At 60.7% G+C, this 20,049-nt stretch overlaps 2 protein-coding genes across 2 annotated transcripts in view; both read right to left on the reverse strand.

The window, feature by feature from the left end:
- Positions 1-20,049, reverse strand: part of LOC147086661 (uncharacterized) — a 730,919-nt gene that overhangs the window by 142,169 nt on the left and 568,701 nt on the right. The gene's annotated exons all lie outside the window — the stretch shown is intronic.
- The window catches only part of LOC147086665 (uncharacterized), a 61,678-nt gene continuing 47,875 nt past the window's right edge, over positions 6,247-20,049 (reverse strand). The window contains exons 3-4 of the mRNA XM_085978292.1: positions 8,805-8,938; positions 6,247-6,561 (exon numbers count right to left, since the gene is read on the reverse strand). Of these exons, the coding sequence (XP_085834418.1) occupies positions 6,247-6,561; positions 8,805-8,938 (449 nt within the window). The remainder of the gene's footprint in view (positions 6,562-8,804; positions 8,939-20,049) is intronic.

Consider the following 20,049-nt stretch of genomic DNA (forward strand, 5'->3'; position numbering starts at 1 on the left):
CACGGTCTCCTCTCCCCCCCTCCCCCTCACGGTCTCCCCCTCCCCCATCTCAGGATCTCCTCTCTCCCCCTCCCCCATCTCACGGTCTCCTCTCTCCCCCCTCCCCATCTCACGGTCTCTGCTCTCCCCCCTCCCCCATCTCACGGTCTCCTCTCCGCCCCCCCCCATCTCATGGTCTCCCTCTCCCCCCCTCCCCCATCTCACGGTCTCCTCTCCCCCCCCTCCCCCATCTCACGGTCTCCTCTCTCCCCCCTCCCCCATCTCACGGTCTCCTCTCTCCCCCCTCCCCCATCTCACGGTCTCCTCTCTCCCCCTCCCCCATCTCACGGTCTCCTCTCTCCCCCTCCCCATCTCACGGTCTCCTCTCCCCCCCTCCCCCATCTCAGGGTCTCCTCTCTCCCCCTCCCCCATCTCACGGTCTCCTCTCCCCCCCTCCCCCATCTCACGGTCTCCTCTCTCCCCCCTCCCCCATCTCACGGTCTCCTCTCCCCCCTCCCCCATCTCACGGTCTTCCCCCCTCCCCCATCTCACGGTCTCCTCTCTCCCCCTCCCCCATCTCACGGTCTCCTCTCTCCCCCTCCCCCATCTCACGGTCTCCTCTCCCCCCTCCCCCATCTCACGGTCTCCTCTCTCCCCCCTCCCCCATCTCACGGTCTCCTCTCTCCCCCTCCCCCATCTCACGGTCTCCTCTCTCCCCCTCCCCCATCTCACGGTCTCCTCTCTCCCCCTCCCCCATCTCACGGTCTCCTCTCTCCCCCTCCCCCATCTCACGGTCTCCTCTCTCCCCCTCCCCCATCTCACGGTCTCCTCTCTCCCCCTCCCCCATCTCACGGTCTCCTCTCTCCCCCCTCCCCCATCTCACGGTCTCCTCTCTCCCCCTCCCCCATCTCACGGTCTCCTCTCCCCCTCCCCCATCTCACGGTCTCCTCTCTCCCCCTCCCCCATCTCACGGTCCTCCTCTCTCCCCCCTCCCCCATCTCACGGTCTCCTCTCTCCCCCTCCCCCATCTCACGGTCTCCTCTCTCCCCTCCCCCATCTCACGGTCTCCTCTCCCCCCCTCCCCCATCTCACGGTCTCCTCTCTCCCCCTCCCCCATCTCACGGTCTCCTCTCTCCCCCTCCCCCATCTCACGGTCTCCTCTCTCCCCCTCCCCCATCTCACGGTCTCCTCTCTCCCCCTCCCCCATCTCACGGTCTCCTCTCTCCCCCTCCCCCATCTCACGGTCTCCTCTCTCCCCCTCCCCATCTCACGGTCTCCTCTCTCCCCCTCCCCCATCTCACGGTCTCCTCTCCCCCCCTCCCCATCTCACGGTCTCCTCTCTCCCCCCTCCCCCATCTCACGGTCTCCTCTCCCCCCCTCCCCCATCTCACGGTCTCCTCTCCCCCCCTCCCCCATCTCACGGTCTCCTCTCTCCCCCCTCCCCCATCTCACGGTCTCCTCTCTCCCCCTGCCCCCATCTCACGGTCTCCTCTCTCCCCCTCCCCCATCTCACGGTCTCCTCTCTCCCCCCTCCCCCATCTCACGGTCTCTCCCCCCTCCCCCATCTCACGGTCTCCTCTCTCCCCCTCCCCCATCTCACGGTCTCCTCTCCCCCCCTCCCCCATCTGACGGTCTCCCCCCCTCCCCATCTCACGGTCTCCTCTCTCCCCCTCCCCCATCTCACGGTCTCCTCCCTCCCCCTCCCCCATCTCACGGTCTCCTCTCCCCCCTCCCCATCTCACGGTCTCCCCCCTCCCCCATCTCACGGTCTCCTCTCTCCCCCTCCCCCATCTCACGGTCTCCTCTCTCCCCCTCCCCCATCTCACGGTCTCCTCTCTCCCCCTCCCCCATCTCACGGTCTCCTCTCTCCCCCTCCCCCATCTCACGGTCTCCTCTCTCCCCCCTCCCCCATCTCACGGTCTCCTCTCTCCCCCTCCCCCATCTCACGGTCTCCTCTCCCCCCCCCCATCTCAAGGTCTCCTCTCTCCCCCTCCCCCATCTCACGGTCTCCTCTCCCCCCCTCCCCATCTCACGGTCTCCTCTCCCCCCCTCCCCCATCTCACGGTCTCCTCTCTCCCCCCTCCCCCATCTCACGGTCTCCTCTCTCCTCCTGCCCCATCTCACGGTCTCCTCTCTCCCCCTCCCCCATCTCACGGTCTCCTCTCTCCCCCCTCCCCCATCTCACGGTCTCCCCCTCCCCCATCTCACGGTCTCCTCTCTCCCCATCTCACGGTCTCCTCTCCCCCCCTCCCCCATCTCACGGTCTCCCCCCCTCCCCCATCTCAGGGTCTCCTCTCTCCCCCTCCCCCATCTCACGGTCTCCTCTCTCCCCCCTCCCCCATCTCACGGTCTCCTCCCTCCCCCTCCCCCATCTCAGGGTCTCCTCTCCCCCCCTCCCCCATCTCACGGTCTCCCCCTCCCCCATCTCACGGTCTCCTCTCTCCCCCTCCCCCATCTCACGGTCTCCTCTCTCCCCCTCCCCCATCTCACGGTCTCCTCTCTCCCCCTCCCCCATCTCACGGTCTCCTCTCTCCCCCTCCCCCATCTCACGGTCTCCTCTCTCCCCCCTCCCCCATCTCACGGTCTCCTCTCTCCCCCTCCCCCATCTCAGGGTCTCCTCTCTCCCCCTCCCCCATCTCACGGTCTCCTCTCTCCCCCCTCCCCCATCTCACGGTCTCCTCCCTCCCCCTCCCCATCTCACGGTCTCCTCTCTCCCCCCTCCCCCATCTCAGGGTCTCCTCCCTCCCTCTCCCCCATCTCACGGTCTCCTCTCTCCCCCCTCCCCCATCTCACGGTCTCCTCTCTCCCCCCTCCCCCATCTCACGGTCTCCTCTCTCCCCCTCCCCCATCTCACGGTCTCCTCTCTCCCCCTCCCCCATCTCACGGTCTCCTCTCTCCCCCTCCCCCATCTCACGGTCTCCTCTCTCCCCCCTCCCCCATCTCACGGTCTCCTCTCTCCCCCTCCCCCATCTCACGGTCTCCTCTCCCCCCCCCCCCCATCTCAAGGTCTCCTCTCTCCCCCTCCCCCATCTCACGGTCTCCTCTCCCCCCCTCCCCCATCTCACGGTCTCCTCTCCCCCTCCCCCATCTCACGGTCTCCTCTCTCCCCCCTCCCCCATCTCACGGTCTCCTCCCTCCCTCTCCCCCATCTCACGGTCTCCTCTCTCCCCCCTCCCCCATCTCACGGTCTCCTCTCTCCCCCCTCCCCCATCTCACGGTCTCCTCTCCCCCCCTCCCCCATCTCACGGTCTCCTCTCCCCCCCTCCCCCATCTCACGGTCTCCTCTCTCCCCCCTCCCCCATCTCACGGTCTCCTCTCTCCTCCTGCCCCATCTCACGGTCTCCTCTCTCCCCCTCCCCCATCTCACGGTCTCCTCTCTCCCCCCTCCCCCATCTCACGGTCTTCCCCCTCCCCCATCTCACGGTCTCCTCTCTCCCCCATCTCACGGTCTCCTCTCCCCCCCTCCCCCATCTCACGGTCTCCCCCCCTCCCCCATCTCAGGGTCTCCTCTCTCCCCCTCCCCCATCTCACGGTCTCCTCTCCCCCCCTCCCCCATCTCACGGTCTCCCCCCCTCCCCCATCTCAGGGTCTCCTCTCTCCCCCTCCCCCATCTCACGGTCTCCTCCCTCCTCCTCCCCCATCTCAGGGTCTCCTCTCCCCCCCTCCCCCATCTCACGGTCTCCCCCCTCCCCCATCTCACGATCTCCTCTCTCCCCCTCCCCCATCTCACGGTCTCCTCTCTCCCCCTCCCCCATCTCACGGTCTCCTCTCTCCCCCTCCCCCATCTCACGGTCTCCTCTCTCCCCCCTCCCCCATCTCACGGTCTCCTCTCTCCCCCTCCCCCATCTCAGGGTCTCCTCTCTCCCCCTCCCCCATCTCACGGTCTCCTCTCTCCCCCCTCCCCCATCTCACGGTCTCCTCCCTCCCCCTCCCCCATCTCACGGTCTCCTCTCTCCCCCCTCCCCCATCTCACGGTCTCCTCCCTCCCCCTCCCCCATCTCACGGTCTCCTCTCTCCCCCCTCCCCCATCTCACGGTCTCCTCTCTCCCCCCTCCCCCATCTCACGGTCTCCTCTCTCCCCCCTCCCCCATCTCACAGTCTCCTCTCCCCCCCTCCCCCATCTCACGGTCTCCTCTCTCCCCCCTCCCCCATCTCACAGTCTCCTCTCTCCCCCCTCCCCCATCTCACGGTCTCCTCTCTCCCCCCTCCCCCATCTCACGGTCTCCTCTCTCCCCCTCCCGCATCTCACGGTCTGCTCTCCCCCCCTCCCCCATCTCACGGTCTCCTCTCTCCCCCCTCCCCCATCTCACGGTCTCCTCTCTCCCCCTCCCCCATCTCACGGTCTCCTCTCTCCCCCTCCCCCATCTCACGGTCTCCTCTCTCCCCCCTCCCCCATCTCATGGTCTCCTCTCTCCCCCTGCCCCATCTCACGGTCTCCTCTCTCCCCCTCCCCCATCTCACAGTCTCCTCTCTCCCCCCTCCCCCATCTCACGGTCTGCTCTCCCCCCCTCCCCCATCTCACGGTCTCCCCCCTCCCCCATCTCACGGTCTCCTCTCTCCCCCCTCCCCCATCTCACGGTCTCCTCTCTCCCCCTCCCCCATCTCACGGTCTCCTCTCTCCCCCTCCCCCATCTCACGGTCTCCTCTCTCCCCCTCCCCCATCTCACGGTCTCCTCTCTCCCCCCTCCCCCATCTCACGGTCTCCTCTGTCCCCCTCCCCCATCTCACGGTCTCCTCTCTCCCCCCTCCCCCATCTCACGGTCTGCTCTCCCCCCCTCCCCCATCTCACGGTCTGCCCCCTCCCCCATCTCACGGTCTCCTCTCTCCCCCCTCCCCCATCTCACGGTCTCCTCTCTCCCCCTCCCCCATCTCACGGTCTCCTCTCTCCCCCTCCCCCATCTCTCGGTCTCCTCTCTCCCCCTCCCCCATCTCACGGTCTCCTCTCTCCCCCCTCCCCCATCTCACGGTCTCCTCTCTCCCCCTGCCCCATCTCACGGTCTCCTCTCTCCCCCTCCCCCATCTCACGGTCTCCTCTCTCCCCCTCCCCCATCTCACAGTCTCCTCTCTCCCCCCTCCCCCATCTCACGGTCTGCTCTCCCCCCCTCCCCCATCTCACGGTCTCCCCCCCTCCCCCATCTCACGGTCTCCTCTCTCCCCCCTCCCCCATCTCACGGTCTCCTCTCTCCCCCTCCCCCATCTCACGGTCTCCTCTCTCCCCCTCCCCCATCTCACGGTCTCCTCTCTCCCCCCTCCCCCATCTCATGGTCTCCTCTTCTCTTCCCCCCGCCCCACCCATAAGAACATAAGAAATAGGAGCAGGAGTCGGCCATACTGTCCCTTGAGCCTGCTCCGCCATTCAATAAGATCACGGCTGATCATCGACCTCAACTCCACTTTCCCGCCTGATCTCCATATCCGTTGATTCCCCGAGAGTCCAAAAATCTATCGATCTCAGCCTTGAATATACTCAAAGACTGGGGCAGAGTTGTAAAGATTCACAACCCTCTGAGTGAAGAAATTCCTCCTCATCTCAGTCTGAAATGGCCGACCCCTTATCCTGAGACTGTGACCCCTGGTTCTAGACTCTCCAGCCAGGGGGAAACAACCTCTCAGCATCTACCCTGTCAATCCCCCTCAGAATATTGTCTGTTTCAATGGGATCACCTCTCATTCTTCTAAACTCCAGAGAGTATCGGCCCATCTCGTGGTCGCTTCTCTAACTCCCCCGCAATCTCATGGGCTCGTCTCCTCTCCTAACCCAGCAGCCCTGTTCTCATGGTTTCCTCCATCCAACCCCAACTTATCGGCCCTGGTCCCCCCCCATCTCATGATCTCCTCAGTCCACCCGCTACCCACCACCCGTGCTCCTATGGCCTCCTATCCTGTCCCCTCCCCGACCTTTTTTCCCAGCGAGGCTCGTGCATCCCCTTTCAGTGCGAGCCCTCGTGTGCAGATACCCCAGTGGGGCTGAGCATCTGTTTCACCCCATTCCCCCCCGCTCCACCGCCCCCCACACACCAGCCCTGGGGCTCGGAGTCCGAACGGAGCGCCCACCCCCCAGGGGAGCAGACGGGGGGGGGGGATATGGAACCTGGGCCATTGGCGTTCTGTGTTGGTCGGTACCCCAGCGGGCAAGGCCCTTGCCCCAACGAGCCATTGGGGCAGGCCCTGGGTTCGCGGAGGTCTGCCAGGCCTGTCTGCCGCCCGCCTCCTCCCTTCAGCGCCCCATCCCCGCAGCCCTGCCGCCCCCGCAGTGGCGCCCTCCTCCTACCTGCGCTCGTGGGGACTGTCCAACTCGTAGCCGACCTTCTTGCCCGGTTCCCAGCTGTGGCGGCGGAAGGGCGACCGGGACCGGATCGATGTCCTGAGGCGCGACGACCTCCTCAAGGGTGGGTGCGGCACCCGGTCCTCGCTTTCCGGCTCCCAGTCGATGTCCTCCTCTTCCTCTTCCTCCCCGCGGGCCCCGGCCTCCTCGGCCTCCGGGCAACCCGCCGACCTCCGACCGCCCGACACCGGGCCGAGGTCGCCGGCCGGGTCGGAGGCCTCGCTCGCAGCCCGTTCGCACATCGAAGACCTACGCTCCTGAAGACACGCATGAAGAAGATTAACGGACGGCGCAACGAGGGTTCGAGAGCACCCTACCCACCGCCACCCACCCACCCCCCAGGGCGCAATATCGACGCGGAAGCGGTTCAGTAACAGCCGCTGTCCGGGTCAGGTGACTCGTAACACGCTTCTGTTCCCCAACCTATGGGCCCTGGGCAATTGGCCTTCCATGTTGGTCGGTACCACAGCGGGCAAGGCCTTTACCCAATGAGCCATTAGGGCAGGCCCTGGTGCACCATGTTGCCCTGGTACGCCCAACCACACAGTCTAGGATCAGGGACTTGGGAAGAGACAGGAAATTATGCCACGTTTTATAAACCACGAGTTAGGCCCCAGGAGGAGTATTGTGGCCAATTCTGGATTTAGGAAGGATGTCAAGGCCTTGGAGAGGGTGCGGAGGAGATTGACCAGAATGGTTCCAGGGGATGAGGGACTTCAGTGACGTGGAGAGACTGGAGAAGCTGGCATTGTTCTCTTTAGAGCAGAGAAGGTTAAGGGGAGATTTAATCGAGGCGTTCAAAATCACGAGGGGTTTTGATCGAGTTTCCAGTGGCAGGAGGGTCGGTAACCAGAGGACACAGATTGAAGATAATTGGGAAAAGAACCAGAGGGGGAGATGAGGAGAATGTTTTTTACGCAGCGAGTTGTTGTGATCTGGAACGCGCTGCCTGAAAGGGCGGTGGAAGCAGATTCAATAGTGACTTTCAAAAGGGAATTGGAGAAATACTTGAAGGGGAAAATTCGCAGGGCTGTGGAGAGCTCGTTCAAAGAGCCGGCACAGGCACGATGGGCCGAATGGCCTCCTCCTGTGCTGTATTGTTCTCTGAACCCCCCCGGTAAGTACAGTGAGCCCTCGATCTCCCCTCCCTCATCCCAGAAAGGAAAGCGACAAATGGGAGCCTTTTACAAGGAAGCGAGCCCCAAAACAATAGCGAGCAACTATTGGGGAGAGTTTCCTGGGAGGCAGGGCGGAAACTCTTGGCTCTACATTCTGTGGGTTTGGAGGGGGAGGAGGGAGGGGGGAGAAGATAAGTGTGTAACAGGGCAGGCACCATTGGATAGGCCGGAAGGTCGGATCCAAGACACTCCTTTAAGATTGGTCAGCAACTCGGCGGGATACGGCAGGATGGGATGGGTAACTAACCCATACAGAGTAGGAAAGGCCCTGGCTCTGTTCCCGGCCTACAATGGGTCAGCTGACCGCCATTGTGGACATTTCAATTCGCCTCAGTTCCCTGTGGCAGGGCTGCTGAATAAGACAGGATTCCTTATCCCAATCTCACATCAGGGCAAGTCGTAGATAAGAACACTTGCGTCAGGTACTGGAGGGGTGGCCTGTGCCCATGGAACCCGTGCCCCAGTGAGAGTCAGTGTCGGTCGAACTGTACGCCAGTGAGAGTCAATGTCTGTGGAACTGTACCCCAGTGAGAGTCAGTGTCTGTGGAACTGTACCCCAGTGAGAGCCAGTGTCTGTGGAACTGTACCCCAGTGAGAGTCAGTGTCTGTGGAACTGTACCCCAGTGAGAGTCAGTGTCTGTGGAGCCCATACCCCAGTGAGAGTCAGTGTCTGTGGAACTGTACCCCAGTGAGAGTCAGTGTCTGTGGAACTGTACCCCAGTGAGAGTCAGTGTCTGTGGAACTGTACCCCAGTGAGAGTCAGTGTCTGTGGAACTGTACCCCAGTGAGAGCCAGTGTCTGTGGAACTGTACCCCAGTGAGAGTCAGTGTCTGTGGAACTGTACCCCAGTGAGAGTCAGTGTCTGTGGAGCCCATACCCCAGTGAGAGTCAGTGTCTGTGGAACTGTACCCCAGTGAGAGTCAGTGTCTGTGGAACTGTACCCCAGTGAGAGTCAGTGTCTGTGGAACTGTACCCCAGTGAGAGTCAGTGTCTGTGGAACTGTACCCCAGTGAGAGTCAGTGTCTGTGGAACTGTACCCAGTGAGAGGCAGTGTCTGTGGAACTGTACCCCAGTGAGAGGCAGTGTCTGTGGAACTGTACCCCAGTGAGAGTCAGTGTCTGTGGAACTGTACCCCAGTGAGAGTCAGTGTCTGTGGAACTGTACCCCAGTGAGAGGCAGTGCCCCTGTAGAGTGGGGTTATCAGGGAGGGTTGTGAGACTCTGAGCCACTCTGTTTCCCGGACCAGTGAGGAGGCACGGAGAATGCCACCAGCGGGTCACTCCACGTGAAGTGGTAGTGCTGGTGGTCGGGATCGCTCATACCTGTGCCGGCTCTGTTCCCACGGTGTCCGCATTCCCTCCTGCAGGAGCTTCGGGGTCCAGCTTTTTACGGGACGGGGTGCTGGTGGAGGGGCTCTTCTCCTCTGGCTTATAATCTCTCTGTGTCATCGAAGAGCCTGCGAGGAGTGCAAGAGAGGGAAAGGGTTAACACGGCATGGCAGCCCCCCATGGGAGGGGAATGGGCTCCCTGGACAAGGACCACCACAGGTGTAACGGAGCGTACAGAGAACATGGGAACATAGGGAGATGTGAACACAGGAACACGAAACATAGGAACATAGGGAGATGGGAACACAGGAACATGAAACATAGGAACATAGGGAGATGGGAACACAGGAACATGAAACATAGGAACATGGGAACATAGGGAGATGGGAACACAGGAACACAAAACATAGGAACATAGGGAGATGGGAACACAGGAACATGAAACATAGGAACATAGGAACATAGGGAGATGGGAACACAGGAACATGAAACATGGGTACATGGGCACATAGGGAGATGGAACACAGGAACACGAAACATAGGAACATGGGAACATAGGGAGATGGAACACAGGAACACGAAACATAGGAACATGGGAACATAGGGAGATGGGAACACAGGAACACAAAACATAGGAACATAGGGAGATGGGAACACAGGAACATGAAACATGGGAACATGGGCACATAGGGAGATGGAACACAGGAACACAAAACATGGGAACATAGGGAGATGGGAACACAGGAACACAAAACATGGGAACATAGGAACATAGGGAGATGGGAACACAGGAACATGGGAACATGGGAACATAGGAACATAGGGAGATGGGAACACAGGAACACAAAACATGGGAACATAGGGAGATGGGAACACAGGAACATGGGAACATAGGAACATAGGAACATAGGGAGATGGGAACACAGGAACACAAAACATGGGAACATAGGAACATAGGGAGATGGGAACACAGGAACACAAAACATAGGAACATAGGGAGATGGGAACACAGGAACACGAAACATAGGAACATAGGGAGATGGGAACACAGAAACACGAAACATGGGAACATAGGGAGATGGGAACACAGAAACACGAAACATGGGAACATAGGGAGATGGGAACACAGGAACACGAAACATGGGAACACGGGAACATAGAAACATGGGAACAGAGGAACAGAGAAACATCTGAGCAGGAGGAGGCCATTCAATTAGATCGTGGCTGATCTTAACTCCATCTACCCACCTTCGTTCCGTAACCCTTGATACCCTCACCCAACAAATCCTAACAATCTCAGTTTTGAAAGCTCCAATTAACCCCCAGCCTCAACCGCTTTTTGGGGGAGAGAGTTCCCGATTTCCACCAGCCTTTGTGTGAAGAAGTGCTTCCTGACATCACCCCTGAACGGCCTGGCTCTAATTTTAAGATGAAGCCCCCTTGTTCAGGACTCTCTTCACCCCCCCACCCCTCCGTCCGGAGAGACTGACCCGGTGTGCGATGGTCATTAGGTTCTGGTGGTAACAAGCTAGAAAAGACTGCAACACGTCAAAACTTGGGGGTGGACAATGGTGAGCTGGCCCTGCAGAGGCCACCGCCCTGCCAGGGGAATTGTGGCTGTGCAGGCTCTCGTGCTGAAGAATTTGCAATGGGAAAGGCCCATCAAACACGCTACCTCCCTTCTACTTCTCCTGTAGCCTCCAACGGAAGGTAGTCAGTCCCCTCTGGGATGCATCCCTGCTGTGGTCTTAGGGCCTTAGGAAGCTCCTCAGGAAAGATTCACACCAGCCTCCACCCCCAGCGAGAGAGCGTTCCACTGAGGGCTTGCAAAGGCCGAGTCTTCAGGGTAGCCTGGGCACAACCCCATGACCTGTGGGGAGGGGGCAGGGAGGTGATTTGTCCTCTCCTTCTCACAGATATAAACTGGGCTCTTTCCAGTGACAGGATCCTGGGGAACTGCTCACTGTGTCCTCCAACCTCCCTCCTAAACTTCTCCCCATCTCTTCCAATCCCCTCCTCCACCTTCTCTCCATCTCCTCATACTCCCTCCTCCACCTTCTCCCCATCTCTTCCAATCCCCTCCTCCACTTTCTCCCTATCTCCTTCAATCCACTCCTCCACCTTCTCCCCATCTCCGCCAACCCCCTCCTCCACCTTCTCCCTATCTCCTTCAATCCACTCCTCCACCTTCTCTCCATCTCCTGCAACCCCCTCCTCCACCTTCTCCCCATCTCCGCCAACCCCCTCCTCCACCTTCTCTCCATCTCCTGCAACCCCCTCCTCCACCTTCTCCCCATCTCTGCCAACCCCCTCCCCCACCTTCTCCTATCTCCTTCAATCCACTCCTCCACCTTCTCTCTGTCTTCTCCAATCTCTCTCCTCCACCTTCTCTCCGTTTCCTCCAACCACCTCCTCCACCTTCTCCCCATCTCCTCCAACCCCCTCCTCCACCTTCTCCCCATCTCCTCCAACCTCCTCCTCCACCTTCTCCCCATCTCCTCCAACCCCCTCCTCCACCTTCTCCCCCTCTCCTCCAACCCCCTCCTCCACCTTCACCCCATCTCCTCCAACCCCCTCCTCCACCTTCTCTCCATCTCCTCCAACCCCCTCCTCCACCTTCTCCCCCTCTCCTCCAACCACCTCCTCCACCTTCACCCCATCTCCTCCAACCCCCTCCTCCACCTTCTCTCCATCTCCTCCAACCCCCTCCTCCAACTTCTCCCCATCTCCTACAATCCCCTCCTCCACCTTCTCTCCATCTCCTCCAACCCCCTCCCCCACCTTCTCCTATCTCCTTCAATCCACTCCTCCACCTTCTCTCTGTCTTCTCCAATCTCTCTCCTCCACCTTCTCTCTGTTTCCTCCAACCACCTCCTCCATCTTCTCCCCATCTCCTCCAACCACCTCCTCCACCTTCTCTCCATCTCCTTAAATACCCTGCTCCACCTTCTCCCCATCGCCTCCAACCCCCTCCTCCACCTTCTCCCCATCTCCTCCAACCCCCTCCTCCACCTTCTCTCCATCTCCTCCAACCCCCTCCTCCACCTTCTCCCCATCTCCTCCAACCCCCTCCTCCACCTTCTCCCTATCTCCTTCAATCCACTCCTCCACCTTCTCTCCATCTCCTCCAACCCCCTCCTCCACCTTCTCCCCCTCTCCTCCAACCCCCTCCTCCACCTTCTCCCCATCTCCTCCAACCCCCTCCTCCACCTTCTCCCCTTCTCCTCCAACCCCCTCCTCCACCTTCTCTCCATCTCCTCCAACCCCCTCCTCCACCTTCTCCCCCTCTCCTCCAACCCCCTCCTCCACCTTCTCCCCATCTCCTCCAACCCCCTCCTCCACCTTCTCTCCATCGCCTCCAACCCCCTCCTCCACCTTCTCCCCATCTCCTCCAACCCCCTCCTCCACCTTCACCCCCTCTCTTCCAACCCCCTCCTCCACCTTCACCCCCTCTCTTCCAACCCCCTCCTCCACCTTCTCCCCATTGCCTCCAACCCCCTCCTCCACCTTCTCCCCCTCTCCTCCAACCTCCTCCTCCACCTTCTCCCCATTGCCTCCAACCCCCTCCTCCACCTTCTCCCCATCTCCTCCAACCTCCTCCTCCACCTTCTCCCCATCTCCTCCAACCCCTCCTCCACCTTCTCCCCCTCTCCTCCAACCCCCTCCTCCACCTTCTCTCCATCTCCTCCAACCCCTCCTCCACCTTCTCCCCCTCTCCTCCAACCCCCTCCTCCACCTTCTCCCCCTCTCCTCCAACCCCCTCCTCCACCTTCTCCCCATTGCCTCCAACCCCCTCCTCCACCTTCTCCCCATTGCCTCCAACCTCCTCCTCCACCTTCTCCCCATCTCCTCCAACCCCTCCTCCACCTTCTCCCCATCTCCTCCAACCCCCTCCTCCACCTTCTCCCCATCTCCTCCAACCCCTCCTCCACCTTCTCCCCATCTCCTCCAACCCCTCCTCCACCTTCTCCCCCTCTCCTCCAACCCCCTCCTCCACCTTCTCCCCATCTCCTCCAACCTCCTCCTCCACCTTCTCCCCATTGCCTCCAACCCCCTCCTCCACCTTCTCCCCCTCTCCTCCAACCCCCTCCTCCACCTTCTCCCCATTGCCTCCAACCCCCTCCTCCACCTTCTCCCCATTGCCTCCAACCTCCTCCTCCACCTTCTCCCCATCTCCTCCAACCCCTCCTCCACCTTCTCCCCATCTCCTCCAACCCCTCCTCCACATTCTCCCCATCTCCTCCAACCCCCTCCTCCACCTTCTCCCCCTCTCCTCCAACCTCCTCCTCCACCTTCTCCCCATCTCCTCCAACCTCCTCCTCCACCTTCTCCCCATCTCCTCTAACCGCCTCTTGCACTTTCCGTCCATAACTGTCAATCCCCTCTCTCGCTGCAGTCACGTCTAATTGTCTTAATTCAATCTCCTTCCCTAGTAATTTATTACACTCCTCGATTACCGCCCCATTGGTTCACTTCATTTAATGCGCCGCACTGTCGGAGGGGCAGTACTGAGGGAGTGCTGCACTGTCGGAGGTGCTGTCTTTTGGATGAGATGTTAAACCGAGGCCCCACCTGCCCCCTCGGGTGGAAGTAAAAGATCCCACGGCCACTATTGGAAGAAGAGCAGGGGGAGTTCTCCCCAGTGTCCTGGGCCCAATATTTATCCCTCAACCAACATCACTAAAAACAGATGATCTGGTCATTATCACATTGCTGTTTGTGGGAGCTTGCTGTGCGCAATTTAGCTGCCGCGTTTCCCACATTACAACAGTGACTAAAATTCAAAAAGTACTTCATTGGCTGTAAAGCGATTTGGGATGTCCTGAGGTGGTGAAACCTGGATGAGATCCCCCTCGGACTCTCCTCTCCTCCAAACTTCAAACTGAACGCTACCCCCCAAGTTAAAGTTCCGGATTGCCTCAGGCCCTTCCATTCCTCCTGGTCACTGGAATCACGTTGTCTGGAGAAGTTGACGCTCCACTGTTTACAGAGGGAGAATCCCTCACCCTGTGGGGAGGGGCTCCTCACCGTGTGAGGGACGGGGCTCTCGCTGTGTGAGGGACGGGGCTCTCGCTGTGTGAGGGACGGGGCTCCTCACCGTGTGAGGGACGGGGCTCTCGCCGTGTGAGGGACGGGGCACCTCGCTGTGTGAGGGACGGGGCTCTCGCCGTGTGAGGGACGGGGCTCCTCGCTGTGTGAGGGACGGGGCTCTCGCTGTGTGAGGGACGGGGCTCCTCGCCGTGTGAGGGACGGGGCTCTCGCCGTGTGAGGGACGGGGCTCTCGCCGTGTGAGGGACGGGGCTCTCGCCGTGTGAGGGACGGGGCTCTCGCCGTGTGAGGGACGGGGCTCTCGCCGTGTGAGGGACGGGGCTCTCGCCGTGTGAGGGACAGGGCTCTCGCTGTGTGAGGGACGGGGCTCTCGCTTTGTGAGGGACGGGGCTCTCGCCGTGTGAGAGACGGGGCTCTCGCCGTGTGAGGGACGGGGCTCTCGCCGTGTGAGGGACGGGGCTCTCGCCGTGTGAGGGACGGGGCTCCTCGCCGTGTGAGGGACGGGGCTCTCGCCGTGTGAGGGACGGGGCTCCTCGCCGTGTGAGGGACGGGGCTCTCGCCGTGTGAGGGACGGGGCTCTCGCCGTGTGAGGGACGGGGCTCTCGCCGTGTGAGGGACGGGGCTCCTCGCTGTGTGAGGGACGGGGCTCTCGCCGTGTGAGGGACGGGGCTCTCGCCGTGTGAGGGACGGGGCTCCTCGCTGTGTGAGGGACGGGGCTCTCGCTGTGTGAGGGACGGGGCTCTCGCTGTGTGAGGGACGTTCTGGTTAAAATATAGTGAAGCAGAATCCTACTCCCTTTTTAGCTGATATTCTTCTGCTTACCTAGCGAGGGCTGTTGGAATCCTCCAATTTTAGTCTCCTGGGATGAGAGGGTTGTCCTATGAGGAGAGATTGTGTCGATTGGGCTTATACTCGCTGGAGTTTAGAAGAATGAGAGGGGATCTCATTGAAACTTATAAAATTCTGACAGGACTGGACAGACTTCGAAGGCTCCGGTGGACAAAGGATTGCGACGCTGGGTGAAACCACAGCTTTCGACAAACTTGATGGCGGCACAAAGATAGTCAACGACATCTGATCCATTCGCCTCGGATGAACTAAACGCAGCCCTGTCGACAACCAAACCTGGAAGGATGTTCCCGATGGCGGGGGAGTCCAGAACCAGGGGTCACAGTCTAAGGATAAGGGGTAAGCCAGTTAGGACAGAAATGAGGAGGAATTTCTTCACCCAGAGAGTGGTGAACCTGTGGAATTCTCTACCACAGAAGGCAGTGGAGGCCAATTCATTAAATATATTCAAGAAGGAGTTGGATATATTTCTTAAGGCTAAAGGGATCAAGGGATATGGGGAGAAGGCAGGGACTGGGTACTGAATTTGGATGATCAGCCATGATCTCATTGAATGGCGGAGCAGGCTCGAGGGGCCGAATGGCCGACTCCTGCTCCTATTTCTTATGTTTTATCACCGGGCTGCGGGAAGTGCCTGATTCACTGTACAAACACTGAGTGACCCCTCGGGGAGAGGGAGCAGCCACAGACCTGCTGATGTTTACCGGCTGATTAATCCTCCCCACCCAGCCCGACCTCTCCACCACCCCTGCCACTGTGTTGTCAGAGCGCTCGTCCGGTTGAGCTGCCATTAAACGGCGGCCGGTCAAGCTGAAACGATTGTCTCTGGCCCCCAGCCACAAACTCTGTCCCTTCACCACCGACTGCAACCCCCCTCTCCAGCCGTCGTCCCGGCGTCGTATTCGACCCGGAGCTGAGCTTCGGAACCCAGAACTTCTCCATCACCAAGACCGAGCCAGCACACAGGGGGCGATGGGCGAACGTGGCTCGGGGCGAGTTAGGACACGGGGGCGGCAGAGTTTGGGATGAGCTGAGGTTTACAGAGGGTAGAAGATGGGAGGCCGGGCCAGGAGTGCGTTGGAGTAGTCGGAGTCTGGAGGTGACAGAGGCAGGGACGAGGGTTTCAGCAGCGGATGAGCTGAGGCAAGGGACGGAGACGGGCGACGTTACGGAAGTGGAAGTAGGCGGTCTTAGTGATGCAGAGCGAGGTTGCGAACAGTCTCGCTCAACAGCAACAACAACAACCTGCGTTGATATAGCGCCTTTAATCTCACAAAACGTCCCAAGGTGCATCACAGGAGCGATTATCAGACACAATTTGACTCCGAGCCACATAAGGAGATATTAGGACAGGTGACCAAAAGCTTGGTCAAAGAGGTCGGTTTTAAGGAGCGTCTTAAAGGAGGAGAGAGAGAGGCGGAGAGGTTTAGGGAGGGAATTCCAGAGCTCGGGACCCAGGCGGCTGAAGGCACGGCCGCCAATGGTGGAGCGATGGAAATCGGGGGGATGCTCAAGAGGCCGGAATTGGAGGAGCGCTGAGATCTCGGAGGGTTGTGGGGCTGGAGAAGGTGACAGAGATAGGGAGGGGGCGAGGAGGCCATGGAGGGATTTGAAAACGAGGATGAGAATTTTGAAATCGAGGCGTTGCCGGGCCGGGAGCCAATGTAGGTCAGCGAGCACAGGGGGTGATGGGTGAACGGGACTGGGTGTGAGTTCGGACATGGGGCAGTGAGCACAGGGGGTGATGGGTGAACGGGACTGGGTGTGAGTTAGGACACGGGGCAGTGAGCACAGGGGGTGATGGGTGAACAGGACTGGGTGTGAGTTAGGACACGGGGCAGTGAGCACAGGGGGTGATGGGTGAACGGGACTGGGTGTGAGTTAGGACACGGGGCAGTGAGCACAGGGGGTGATGGGTGAACGGGACTGGGTGTGAGTTAGGACACGGGGCAGTGAGCACAGGGGGTGATGGTTGAACGGGACTGGGTGTGAGTTAGGACACGGGGCAGTGAGCACAGGGGGTGATGGGTGAACGGGACTGGGTGTGAGTTAGGACACGGGGCAGTGAGCACAGGGAGTGATGGGTGAACGGGACTGGGTGTGAGTTAGGACACGGGGCAGTGAGCACAGGGGGTGATGGGTGAACGGGACTGTGTGTGAGTTAGGACACGGGGCAGTGAGCACAGGGGGTGATGGGTGAACGGGACTGGGTGCGAGTTAGGACACGGGGCAGTGAGCACAGGGGGTGATGGGTGAACGGGACTGGGTGTGAGTTAGGACACGGGGCAGTGAGCACAGGGGGTGATGGGTGAACGGGACTCGGTGTGAGTTAGGACACAGGGCAGTAAGCACAGGGGGTGATGGGTGAACGGGACTCGGTGCGAGTTAGGACACGGGGCAGTGAGCACAGGGGGTGATGGGTGAACGGGACTGGGTGTGAGTTAGGACACGGGGCACTGAGCACAGGGGGTGATGGGTGAACGGGACTGGGTGTGAGTTAGGACACGGGGCAGTGAGCACAGAGGGTGATGGGTGAACGGGACTGGGTGTGAGTTAGGACACGGGGCAGTGAGCACAGGGGGTGATGGGTGAACGGGACTGGGTGTGAGTTAGGACACGGGGCAGTGAGCACAGGGGGTGATGGGTGAACGGGACTGGGTGCGAGTTAGGACACGGGGCAGTGAGCACAGGGGGTGATGGGTGAACGGGACTGGGTGTGAGTTAGGACACGGGGCAGTGAGCACAGGGGGTGATGGGTGAACGGGACTGGGTGTGAGTTAGGACACGGGGCAATGAGCACAGGGGGTGATGGGTGAACGGGACTGGGTGTGAGTTAGGACACGGGGCAGTGAGCACAGGGGGTGATGGGCGAACGGGACTGGGTGTGAGTTAGGACACGGGTCAGCGAGCACAGGGGGTGATGGGTGAACGGGACTGGGTGTGAGTTAGGACACGGGGCAGTGAGCACAGGGGGTGATGGGTGAACGGGACTGGGTGTGAGTTAGGACACGGGGCAGTGAGCACAGGGGGTGATGGGTGAACGGGACTGGGTGTGAGTTAGGACAAGGGGCAGTGAGCACAGGGGGTGATGGGTGAACGGGACTGGGTGTGAGTTAGGACACGGGGCAGTGAGCACAGGGGGTGATGGGTGAACGGGACTGGGTGAGAGTTAGGACACGGGGCAGTGAGCACAGGGGGTGATGGGTGAACGGGACTGGGTGTGAGTTAGGACACGGGGCAGTGAGCACAGGGGGTGATGGGTGAACGGGACTGGGTGTGAGTTAGGACACGGGGCAGTGAGCACAGGGAGTGAAGGGTGAACGGGACTGGGTGCGAGTTAGGACACGGGGCAGTGAGCACAGGGGGTGATGGGTGAACGGGACTGGGTGTGAGTTAGGACACGGGGCAGTGAGCACAGAGGGTGATGGGTGAACGGGACTGGGTGTGAGTTAGGACACGGGGCAGTGAGCACAGGGGGTGATGGGTGAACGGGACTGGGTGTGAGTTAGGACACGGGGCAGTGAGCACAGGGGGTGATGGGTGAACAGGACTGGGTGCGAGTTAGGACACGGGGCAGTGAGCACAGGGGGGTGATGGTTGAACGGGACTGGGTGTGAGTTAGGACACGGGGCAGTGAGCACAGGGGGTGATGGGTGAACGGGACTGGGTGTGAGTTAGGACACGGGGCAGTGAGCACAGGGGGTGATGGGTGAACGGGACTGGGTGAGAGTTAGGACACGGGGCAGTGAGCACAGTGGGTGATGGGTGAACGGGACTGGGTGCGAGTTAGGACACGGGGCAGTGAGCACAGGGGGTGATGGGTGAACGGGACTGGGTGCGAGTTAGTACACGGGGCAGTGAGCACAGAGGGTGATGGGTGAACGGGACTGGGTGTGAGTTAGGACACGGGGCAGTGAGCACAGGGGGTGATGGGTGAACATGACTGGGTGTGAGTTAGGACACGGGGCAGTGAGCACAGGGGGTGATGGGTGAATGGGACTGGGTGTGAGTTAGGACACGGGGCAGTGAGCACAGGGGGTGATGGGTGAACGGGACTGGGTGCGAGTTAGGACACGGGGCAGTGAGCACAGGGGGTGATGGGTGAACGGGACTGGGTGTGAGTTAGGACACGGGGCAGTTAGCACAGGGGGTGATGGGTGAACGGGACTTGGTGTGAGTTAGTACACGGGGCAGTGAGCACAGGGGGCGATGGGTGAACGGGACTGGGTGTGAGTTAGGACACGGGGCAGTGAGCACAGGGGGTGATGGGTGAACGGGACTGGGTGTGAGTTAGGACACGGGGCAGTGAGCACAGGGGGCGATGGGTGAACGGGACTGGGTGTGAGTTAGGACACGGGGCAGTGAGCACAGGGAGTGAAGGGTAAACGGGACTGGGTGTGAATTAGGACACGGGGCAGTGAGCACAGGGGGTGATGGGTGAACGGGACTGGGTGTGAGTTAGGACACGGGGCAGTGAGCACGGGGTGATTGGTGAACGGGACTGGGTGTGAGTTAGGACACGGGGCAGTGAGCACTGGGGGTGATGGGTGAACGGGACTGGTTGTGAGTTAGGACACGGGGCAGTGAGCACAGGGGGTGATGGGTGAACGGGACTGGGTGTGAGTTAGGACACGGGGCAGTGAGCACAGGGTGATGGGTGAACGGGACTGGGTGTGAGTTAGGACACGGGGCAGTGAGCACAGGGGGTGATGGGTGAACGGGACTGGGTGTGAGTTAGGACACAGGGCAGTGAGCACAGGGGGTGATGGTTGAACGGGACTGGGTGTGAGTTAGGACACGGGGCAGTGAGCACAGGGGGTGATGGGTGAACGGGACTGGGTGTGAGTTAGGACACGGGGCAGTGAGCACAGGGGGTGATGGGTGAACGGGACTCGGTGTGAGTTAGGACACGGGGCAGTAAGCACAGGGGGTGATGGGTGAACGGGACTCGGTGCGAGTTAGGACACGGGGCAGTGAGCACAGGGGGTGATGGGTGAACGGGACTGGGTGTGAGTTAGGACACGGGGCACTGAGCACAGGGGGTGATGGGTGAACGGGACTGGGTGTGAGTTAGGACACGGGGCAGTGAGCACAGAGGGTGATGGGTGAACGGGACTGGGTGTGAGTTAGGACACGGGGCAGTGAGCACAGGGGGTGATGGGTGAACGGGACTGGGTGTGAGTTAGGACACAGGGCAGTGAGCACAGGGGGTGATGGGTGAACGGGACTGGGTGCGAGTTAGGACACGGGGCAGTGAGCACAGGGGGTGATGGGTGAACGGGACTGGGTGTGAGTTAGGACACGGGGCAGTGAGCACAGGGGGTGATGGGTGAACGGGACT

This window comes from Somniosus microcephalus, unplaced genomic scaffold (genome assembly GCF_052327205.1).
Source record: "Somniosus microcephalus isolate GS21.2 unplaced genomic scaffold, FLI_Smic_1.0 unresolved_chr7, whole genome shotgun sequence".
In the NCBI taxonomy this organism is placed as follows: domain Eukaryota; kingdom Metazoa; phylum Chordata; class Chondrichthyes; order Squaliformes; family Somniosidae; genus Somniosus; species Somniosus microcephalus.